Source organism: Danio rerio, chromosome 3 (assembly GCF_052040795.2).
Source record: "Danio rerio strain M-AB ecotype USA chromosome 3, GRCz13ab, whole genome shotgun sequence".
Classification (NCBI taxonomy): Eukaryota; Metazoa; Chordata; class Actinopteri; order Cypriniformes; family Danionidae; genus Danio; species Danio rerio.
Window position 1 is genome coordinate 63843792 of NC_141023.1, and position 11209 is coordinate 63855000.

The 11209-nt window shown below is 38.9% G+C and overlaps 1 protein-coding gene across 4 annotated transcripts in view; it reads left to right on the plus strand.

Moving 5' to 3' along the window:
* Nucleotides 1-3703: 3703 nt before the first annotated feature.
* Nucleotides 3704-11209, plus strand: part of prpsap1 (phosphoribosyl pyrophosphate synthetase-associated protein 1) — a 44017-nt gene continuing 36511 nt past the window's right edge. For all 4 annotated transcript variants that reach the window (XR_015479708.1, XR_015479709.1, NM_001442637.1 and 1 more), the window contains 3 exon segments: nucleotides 3704-3961; nucleotides 7639-7691; nucleotides 9485-9551. Coding sequence is in view for 2 of the 4 variants with exons in the window: in NM_001442637.1 (NP_001429566.1) it covers nucleotides 3879-3961; nucleotides 7639-7691; nucleotides 9485-9551 (203 nt within the window). In the remaining 2 variants the exon portion in view is untranslated.

Consider the following 11209-nt stretch of genomic DNA (forward strand, 5'->3'; position numbering starts at 1 on the left):
TACAAGTAACTAGACATTTGCGCTGCACTTATTTGGACTGTAAATTTTATTTGACAAATTACATTCCCTTACAGAACAGGTGTCAAACTCAGTTCCTGGAGGGCTGCAGCTTTGCAAAGTTTAGTTCTAACCCTAATTAAACACACCTGATCAAACTAATTGAGTCCTTCAGGTTTGTTTGAAACTTTCACTTAATTGTTTTGAAGCAGGGTTGCAACTAAAAACGTGCAGGGTTACGGCCCTTCAGGAACTGAGTTTGACACCCCTGCCTTACAGTAAAGTGTAAAAATACTACATTAAACAATTATCAAAATAAAAGTTGTGTTTGTGGGTGAGTGTGTGTTTTGTTCAAATCTGTAGTCATCTTGGCAAGAAAAAAGAGAAAATAAAGTCGGCTTCCTCTTGAATGATCTGAATCATTTTGAAGTGTTTGTAGATGAGCTGGATCATCATGTCATCTTTAGCATAAATGACATCCTATTCAAGCTATGCAGCTTCTCTGAGTTCCTCATCGACTTGAAACATGCTGATCTCTCCTGTCACTCCATCCTTACAGGAAACTGAGAAATAACCTATAGTTAGTAACGTTCATAATTAAAAAAAAGTGATATAAAGGACACACTGTACACAAACATGTAAATAGATAGATGGATAGATAGATATGATGCAGGTTATAATAACAAAAACCGGTATGATCTGTAAGAAACTGAAACGCCTAGTGTTATTTTTAATTGCTATTAATGTGTGTGTGTGTGTGTGTGTAAATATACTTCAATTTATCAAAGTTCATGCTAGTTAATACTACAGTGTGCTGTTGCATTCATTAACAAAGTTGTAGATACTGCAATATATACTGTATAATACAGTTTACTATAGTTAGTATGGTTAAAAAACGTACTATTATTTACTATAAATACTATTACAACTTCTTATTTCATGTGGGTTGAATCGTATCTTTAGAACCATATAACATGATTGAAAGCAGCTCCTAGATAACTCATAACTGTTTTCTTATATAAAAAACAAACAAGAGAAGCACCCAGCACAGTCCTTAGCTTAGCTAACAGTATTGAACATATAGATAATTATTAAAAATCATAACTTACCCTCTGATTGCTCGAGGCCTCCAACAACGTGAGCTGCCCTGTGTCCTGACAAACAGAAACGCCCCATCTCATTGGCTGGCTCTAGCCAATAAACTGGCTTTGCTGCTCTTTTACTGGTATGTACATTTCCACAGAATTTATTATTTTTAACAAGAATCTCTTCAGAAAAGAGTTTAAATAAACCCTAAATAATAAAATAATCGTGGGAAATGATTATTTTGCACCTCAGTCCTGTTGGCTGCTGGCATTGTTCATTGGTCAGGCATCAGCCAATCAAACAGCTTTACACCAGCCCCGCCCCTCCCCTGCCCAGCGCTGCTCACGCCTCTGCATCTGCAAGTGCACAGATGAGTTCTGCTACAGAGATCGCGGGAGATGTGTAGCAAAAGTCAGAGCGCGGGAGATTTGTAGTTGTACTGACGAATCTGAGAGGTTGTGAGTGCCGACCTGTGGTTGTAGAGCGAAGATGCAGTCAAATTTGCCGTGCACACGTGTGTCTGTCACTTTGTATTTGTGAATGACATTTTACAAATACACAACTATTAATCTGCAACTTCGAATTTAAAACATAAGTGTGTGGATTGTTGTGTGTGTGTGCAAATCGAGGATTTCAGCTGTTCACATCAGAGCTGTAAGTGTACATTTCAACCTACACATACAAATATTATTATCACAAGTGCTCACATTTACATTTGCAAGCTCTCGAGTTTCGCAACTGATTTACTTTCATAAAACGCCAACTGACCCAGCAGAGGCTCGAACCGGTGACCTTCTTGCTGTAAGGCGACAGCACTATCTACTGCGCCACTGCATCGCCATGGAGATATCTTCAAATATAGTTGTGATTAATCGAAACGCAGTTAGAGATATCTACATTTACCTTTGCGGATATTTATATATGACACATCTTTTAGAGATATCTACAACATCATTCGAGATATCTTCAACTGAGTTTTGATTAGAGAAAATTTATTTACAGATGCCTCGAATCTGATTTCTTACTAGTACAATTGTAATTGCAGATAATAGTCTAATTATAATTATCACTTGTCAAAATATAATTAGAGATATCTTTAAATATATTTAAGGATAGTCAAAACAAAGGTTTAAAGGCTTGCCATATTGCGGGAGCTGGGCATGAGTGTGACGTATGTAAACTTGTGAACTTCATTTGCAATGAAAATTGTAAAACAGGTGAAAGTTCAACGATAAAAACCTCTGCCATATTTGTTCAAAGGTCTCAAATAGCTGTTATCTAGAAGAAAACAACAACTCTAAAATCAATTTATTTTATTTATTTATTTATGGCTAATTTAATTTATATATATATATATATATATATATATATATATATATATATATATATATATATATATATATATATATATATATATTTGCACATATCACAGATGTAGCTACATCATAGATATATATATATCAGATGTAACCTACCCTGTTGTTGTCTATTAGAAGGAATGTATGGGGTATTCTGTCATCTGATCTGTTGTCCTTATCATTGTCTATTCATCTTTACTGTCATCCCTACTGTTGTATGCTGTCGTCCTTATGGTCGTCTGTTCTGTCGCCTTTACTGTCGTCTATGCTGTCGTTTATACTGTCATCTTTACTGTCGTCTATCCATGCTGCAGTTTATTCTGTCATCCTTACAGATCAGATAACAGAATACCCTATAGAATATGCAGGGCCGGCGCGTCCATAGAGGCGACCTAGGCGGCCGCCTAGGACGGCAGAATAGAGGGCAGTGTCCCCGAAACTACCCTCGCCACCCGCGCCCACAGTTATATCTGCGTCTAGGGCGGCAGAATAGAGAGGGCGGCGTCCCCGAAACTACCCTCGCCACCCGCGCCCACAGTTATATCTGCGTCTAGGGCGGCAGAATTGAGAGGGCGGCGTCCCCTAAACTACCCTCGCCACCCTCGCCTTGGGCGGCATCCCCTAAACTACCCTCACCACCCTCGCTTCGGGCGGCGTCCCCTAAACTACCCTCGCATCATTTATATTCACGTCTAGGGTGGCAGAATAGAGAGAGCGGCGTCCCCGAAACTACCCTCGCCACCCGTGCCCACAGTTATATCCACATCTAGGGCGGCAGAATAGAGAGGGCGGCATCCCTTAAGCTACCCCCCACCCCCCGTTTTCACTTAGGTTTGAGGGCGGCGTGACCGTCCGTTGCCTAGAGCTGCAGTTCAGCTGAGAATATGACAGTACCAAACAGAGAAAAACCGACAGGACAACAGATTAAGTCGACATCAAAACACAACATGTACGTCAACAATGCTAATTTTCCTAAACATGAGGGCAATGAGAGTAGATGAAGACAAATTTGAAGTACAAAGCAGAAAGCAGGCATAGGAATTTTGGCACAAATGGTACCCCATAGTGCAGAGCAATAGCTGCTTAATTAGGCCTGCTACGCTACTGTATTTCAATACTGCTCATTTTGGTGGTACTTCGAGAGACATTATTTTTCTGAGGTGGTACTTGGTGGAAAAAAGTTTAAGAACCACTGATTTAATGTATAGACCCTATATAGTCGACAGGCGGCGGTAGAGATGCAACTCTCGCTCACAGACGCCAGAGAAACTCACACAGAAGAAGTCCAATGGTTGTTTGGAAACCGCAGTAAACTTACTTCCACAGAGCGCAGAAATACTCCTTCAGTTGTTTTCTCAGCAGCTGCAGGGTTTCCATCGCAAAGACGAGAGTTAAACCAGGAGTCTTTGTAGCAGTGGACTAACTGTGTTCTCAATCATGAACGTGGCTAAGAGTGGATATCGCGTTTTCTCTGCCAACTCTACACCCGCGTGCACTGAACTCTCTAAGAAGATTACAGAGTACGTATATCTCATCTCAATATTTAACATCTGTCACCATCTTCATCTGTGATATCAATGTGCAGCGGTAATATCGGGAGTTCGGCCTGTAGATCTGCAAAACACATGACAGCTGAGTCTGGCCTCATGATTTAGATGTCTCTCATTTCCAGCTGCAGTGGTCTACGTTTTTGACTGATAATAAAGTTATTTATTAATAAAATATCACCCCTGTGCTCTTGTTTGTACACTGAGCATCGCTTGATTATGCGATAAAGTGTTTACAGTGTTATTGGGGTAAAGTTGGTTTTATATTCGCACTTTCGCGTTCAATAAATTAATAGATCACACTGCAAAAAATGCTTTTCTTACTTAGATTTTTTGTCTTGTTTCTAGTCCAAATATCTAAAAATTCCTAAATCTAGAAGAATTTTCTTGACGAGCAAAACATATTGTCTTGTTTTGAGAAATAATATGCTAATATTAAGTGAGTTTTTCCTTAAAACAAGCAAAATAATCTGCCAATGGGGTAAGCAAAATAATCTTACGTCAAAAGGAAAAACAAGATTATTTTGCTTACCCCATTGGCAGATTATTTTGCTTGTTTTAAGGAAAAACTCACTTAATATTGGCATATTATTTCTCAAAACAAGACAATATGTTTTACTTGTCAAGAAAATTCTTCTTGATATGAGAAATTTTAGATATTTAGACTAGAAACAAGACAAAAAATCTATACAAGAAAAGCATTTTTTGCAGTGCAGAATTTAAGTAGGCTAATATACAGTTTAATTCTCGTAACATACTGCCATGATCACAACACATTATGTTTATAACTACCGTTAAAGAGCTGAAAAAACACGCTTATCTCTGTGGATGGTTCCTGTATTGTTTACAATGAGGTAAAAGTTGGTTTTATATTTGCACATTCTGACATTCTCTTTAATATTGTCACTTCAGACAAGTAGGGACATTCTGACTTTCTCCTTATTATTATTTCAGAAAAGTATGCTTTGCCAATTCTAAATAGGCAGATTCATATTAGCAGCCAAATGACTGTCAAAGTATGACATTGTTCACAGTAAGTTAAATAGTGCTAATGTTGTTTTGAAGTAATTAAAAATTTCAGATCGAATATTCAAAGTAACGTGTTAAACTGTATCGGCACCGTGTCATGATACTTTAAATAATCGGACAGAAATTGCATGGAAGTTCATTCATTCATTTTCTTGTCAGCTCAGTCCCTTTATTAATCAGGAGTCGTCACAGCGGAATGAACCGGCAACTTATACAGCAAGTTTTTACGCAGCGGATGCCCTTCCACCCGCAACCCATCTGTGGGAAACACGCACACATTCACACACACACTTATACACTACAGACAATTTAGCCTACTCAATTCACCTGTACACTGCAAAAAATGCTTTTCTTACTTAGATTTTTTGTCTTGTTTCTAGTCCAAATATCTAAAAATTCCTAAATCAAGAAGAATTTTCCAGACAAGCAAAACACATTGTCTTGTTTTGAGAAATAATATGCCAATATTAAGTGAGTTTTTCCTTAAAACAAGCAAAATAATCTGCCAATGGGGTAAGCAAAATAATCTTACGTTGAAAGAAAAAAAAACAAGATTAATTTGCTTACCCCATTGGCAGATTATTTTGCTTGTTTTAAGGAAAAACTCACTTAATATTGGCATATTATTTCTCAAAACAAGACAATATGTTTTGCTCGTCAAGAAAATTCTTCTTGATATGAGAAATTTTAGATATTTAGACTAGAAACAAGACAAAAAATCTATACAAGAAAAGCATTTTTGCAGTGCAGATTTTAAGTAGGCTAATATACAGATTAATTCTCGTAACTTACTGCCATGATCACAACACATTATGTTTATAACTACCGTAAAAGAGCTGAATAAACACGCTTATCTCTGTGGATGGTTCCTGTATTGTTTACAATGAGGTAAAAGTTGGTTTTATATTTGCACATTCTGACATTCTCTTTAATATTGTCACTTCAGACAAGTATTTTAAGTAGGGACATTCTGACTTCTTATTATTATTTCAGAAAAGTATGCTTTGCCAATTCTAAATAGGCAGATTCATATTAGCAGCCAAATGACTGTCAAAGTATGACATTGTTCACAGTAAGTTAAATAGTGCTAATGTTGTTTTGAAGTAATTAAAAATTTCAGATCGAATATTCAAAGTAACGTGTTAAACTGTATCGGCACCGTGTCACGATACTTTAAATAATCGGACAGAAATTTCATAGAAGTTCATTCATTCATTCATTTTCTTGTTGGCTCAGTCCCTTTATTAATCAGGAGTCGCCACAGCGGAATGAACCGGCAACTTATACAGCAAGTTTTTACGCAGCGGATGCCCTTCCACCCGCAACCCATCTCTGGGAAACACCCACACGCACACATTCACACACACACTCATACACTACAGACAATTTAGCCTACTCAATTCAACTGTACACTGCAAAAAATGCTTTTCTTACTTAGATTTTTTGTCTTGTTTCTAGTCTAAATATCTAAAATTTCTTATATCAAGAAGAATTTTCTTGACGAGCAAAACACATTGTCTTGTTTTGAGAAATAATATGCCAATAATAAGTGAGTTTTTCCTTAAAACAAGCTAAATAATCTGCCAATGGGGTAAGCAAAATAATCTTACGTTGAAAGAAAAAAAACAAGATTAATTTGCTTACCCCATTGGCAGATTATTTTGCTTGTTTTAAGGAAAAACTCACTTAATATTGGCATATTATTTCTCAAAACAAGACAATATGTTTTGCTCGTCAAGAAAATTCTTCTTGATATAAGAAATTTTAGATATTTAGACTAGAAACAAGACAAAAAATCTAAACAAGAAAAGCTTTTTTTTGCAGTGTTTTTAAGTAGGCTAATATACAGATTAATTCTCGTAACGTACTGCCATGATCAAAACACATTATGTTTATAACTACCGTTAAAGAGCTGAATAAACACGCTTATCTCTGTGGATGGTTCCTGTATTGTTTACAATGAGGTAAAAGTTGGTTTTATATTTGCACATTCTGACATTCTCTTTAATATTGTCACTTCAGACAAGTATTTTAAGTTACTTAGGGACATTCTGACTTTCTCCTTATTATTATTTCAGAAAAGTATGCTTTGCCAATTCTAAATAGGCAGAATCATATTAGCAGCCAAATGACTGTCAAAGTACGACATTGTTCACAGTAAGTTAAATAGTGCTAATGTTGTTTTGAAGTAATTCAAAATTTCGGATCGAATATTCAAAGTATTGTGTTAAACTGTATCAGCACGTGGCACGTGAGTTATTCACAAGCCCCTGCACATATACTAATGTGCCACAAACAGGATGTTAATGTCACCAACCATTCCCATTTTATTAAGATGTATCCATATAAATGGCCCACCCTGTATTATTAACCGGAAAGCCCTTTCTCTTTTGCTAACTTTACCTCAGTTGCAGTGTTTTGTGCAGATGTAGAGAGCTGGAACAGTGGGCTATTCATCACATAATCTGCGCATGTGACTGACCGCCCTGCACTCATTGCAGACTGTGACTAATAATGCAATCTGGTTAATCAGGAGCTCTTGAAGCTCTGCTTGAGAGATAAGAACATTTTTTTTTTTTTTTGTGTACCTCTGTTGATTTTTCCTTCTTGTTTTTGTTCAGGCGTCTCGGAGTGGAGCTGGGCAAGTCTGTGGTTTATCAGGAGTCAAACAGAGGTGATCAATAATGCTTCATTTACACACAAACTCTTTTGATGGTGGCCGAGGGTGACCCTTGGAAATTCAGGCATATAGAGCTGCATTATATTGGAAGAATCTGTCATTGCAAAAATGAAGAGACTTTTTATCAGATGCCCTGAATAGTGGAAAAAACCTATCATTTTTGACTGAAATATTTTAAAGGGGACCTGTCATGCAAAAATGAAATGGGGGGTTTAAACAGTTGTGTGGCAGCAGTCTATAAATATAGCCAGCTTCTAATGGTAAACATTTATTCATTTTCTTTTTTTATCATCGCACTTGATAAAAACAGCAGAAGCAGAAATCTGCAGAAACAATTTGATTGACATTCTCGCTTTATCAGAGCGGGAAAGCCCCGCCCAATAGTGATGATTTCTTCCTTATTAGCATAAACAGCCCTGAGTGAGAAGCAGCTGACCACCATTAGAGTTTTGACTTGCTGGATAATGTCATCAACTAAGAGATATTGGCTGTTTCTCAATTCCAAGAACGCAGAGAACGGACTTGCGTTCTTGTGGAGACCGGTCTTGCCAGGTGTCCTCGGAAAAACGAACTCAGGAAACCACAAGGGCAGAGAACGCGTCCTTTTAGAAATGAGATGCTGCGTTCTTCCTGATGGTCACGTGACCTTCACGCGTTTTAAATGGTGAATTATTTAAACATTACAGCATTAATACAACGATTTATTGTTTTCCACCCTTTTCAAAATAAATACTTTGCATAAAAACATCATCAATATACTCTGCACAATATAAATAAAACATTTTATTCCGAATTTCAGCAAACAAACACCCTTAATGTGTTTATTCCTTTATTAAAATGTTCATAGTAATGTTTACTTTCACCGTTTTATTTAGGGAAACTCCTGAGGTAAATAAGTTTCATCTTCGAACTTTATTAATACATCTAAGTGAAATGCTGCGCTTCCCACCTCCAATCGCAGTGACTTCTGGGACTTCTAGAGCGTGTTCGCTGCTCAAGTCTGCATCGGTGCGTCCTTGATATTAAGATCACATCCGGGAAGTTTCCCGCGTCCTCTGTTCTTGCGGTCTTGAGTATTGGAACTGAACTATGGCAGCTGATGATGATGTTACACGAGGACGCAAGACCGCTGAAGAACGCATATTGAGAAACAGCCATTATATATGCTAGAACATGCAAACTCCACACAGAAATGCCAACTTACCTAGCTGGGACTCGAACCAGTGACCTTCTTGCTATGAGGCGACAGTGCTAACCACTGAGCCACATATTCATTCATTAATTTTCTTTTCAGCTTAGTCCCTTTATTAATCATAGGTCGCCATAGTGAAATGAACCGCCAACTAATCTAGCATATGTATCACCCATCCAGCCGCAACCCAACACTGGAAAACACTCATACACACTTTTTCACACTCATACACTACAGCCAATTTAGCTTATGCAAATTCACCTATAGCGCATGTGTTTGGACTGTGGGGGAAACCGGAGCACCTGGAGGAAACCCACGCGAACACGGGGAGAACATGCAAACTCCACACAGAAATGGCAACAGATCCAGCAGGGGCTAGAACCAGCGTCATTTTTGCTGTGAGGCAATCGTGCTATCCAATGCGCCACCTTTCCGGCCCCCTCACCCTCCTATATAGTACATCGGAAAAGGAAAAGACATTAATTGAAGGGAAATACTTTTATTCATTAAAATGATCAGCCCAATAATTTAGCATCACCTGAAAAAACAACTCATTTTTGATTGTTATTTCCACGTGTTTGTTTTTATCTGACAGAAACGCGAGTAGAAATCAAAGAGTCTGTAAGAGGACAGACGATCTTCATCATCCAAACCATTCCCAGGTAAGAGTGAACCTCAGAAAAGCAGATCAGCATGTTTTTTAAACTGACTTCACGTTCAGACTAATTAGACTGAATTGAGTCACTGCGTTTTGCAATATTAACGCATAAATAGTGCATAAGTACAGTTGAAGTCGAATTATTAGCCCCTCTATAAATATATTTTCTCCAATTTCTGTTTAACGCAAAGAAGATTTTCAACACATTTCTAATTATAATAGTTTTAATAACTCATTTTTAATAACTGATTTCTTTTATCTTTGCCATGATGACAGTGAATAATATTTAAGTAGATATTCTTCAAGATGCTAGTATTCAGCTGAAGCCTGGTTTATACTTCTGCGTCAAGTGACCGGCGTAGCCCACAGCGCATGCAACGCACGTAGCTGTGCATTTATACTTCTGTGTCTCTGTTGGTCTGCATTTACACTTCCAAAATGCTAGTGGGCAGTGAGGTGTAAATGTTCCTCTGTGTCGAGTTTCTTCGCTGCTGTTTTGCTTTTTCTGAACACTTCCTAAATGTACAAGTGGCTCAAACTCGCTCATTTTGAGGCAGGAACCGGCGGACGTGCAACAACTTAAACTATGAGGTAAACACAAAACAAAACTTTCCATCCGGAGCTCCTTCACCGGACTTCACACTTGTAAACAATCGCTCCATTGGGCTTGTGCCGCTCGCGCGGCTTTCGGTCCTGCCCTGACTCTTCATCGCTACCAAGCCGACCAATCACAGAGCTTGCGCCACGCGTTGTTGTGACGTGTAGTTACATTTTTTGAGAGGTGCACATCAGCGACGCCAACGGCCACGGCGTAGGGCTATACGTCAACATGTAGGCTGCGCTGTAGCATACGCGTGCGATTGACGCAGAAGTATAAATCAGCCTTTAAGTGTGCTTTCACACCTGTGAATCGATTCAGTTGTTCTGAAACAGAGATTACATTGTTACATTGTTGCTCTTTGCTCTTGGAGCGGTTCGCTTTCACACTGCAAAGTTTCTAATCGGACCAAAAGAGCTAAAACAGGTCATGTGCGAGTAAACTCTCCTTACATTGGTCAGAGTGTCAGGGTTTATTTTGCAGCGTCCCGCTCAGCTGTCAGGAGAGGTGGTGGTTTGGTGGTGATTGACAGGGTTTGCGCGCGCGACGTGTCTGAGGAGAGACGCGGTGGGGAGGGGTGAGAAGGGTGCGCGACGATGTCTATTTGAGGACCTGGAGGGAGATGCGAGATTACCGGGAGATCATCACTCGTTTGCGGGCATCCAGAGACTCGCAAAACTTCCCACCCCACTCATAATTCTCTCTTCAAATAGCCGTATGCCTATTACATACCCATAAAACACTGTGATATAACCACGCTCGGATCGGATCGCTTTCCCACTGCAATCGAACCGCTCCAGGGTACGTTTCAATCGAGCCAAGACCACCTCATTCAAGCGATCTCGGAGCAATTACTTTGGCGCGGAACAGAGCGTGATTGCCCTGTTCACATATGCCAAACGAACAGTGCTAACTGGGCAAACGAGATACGTTCCGAAACAAAAGTGTAGGTGTGAAAGCACCCTAAGTGACATTTAGGCCCAATCCCAATTTTATTTTTGTACTCTTACCACTTAAAAATGTACCCCTAAGAAATGGGACCGCACAACAGCACCTGCACACGT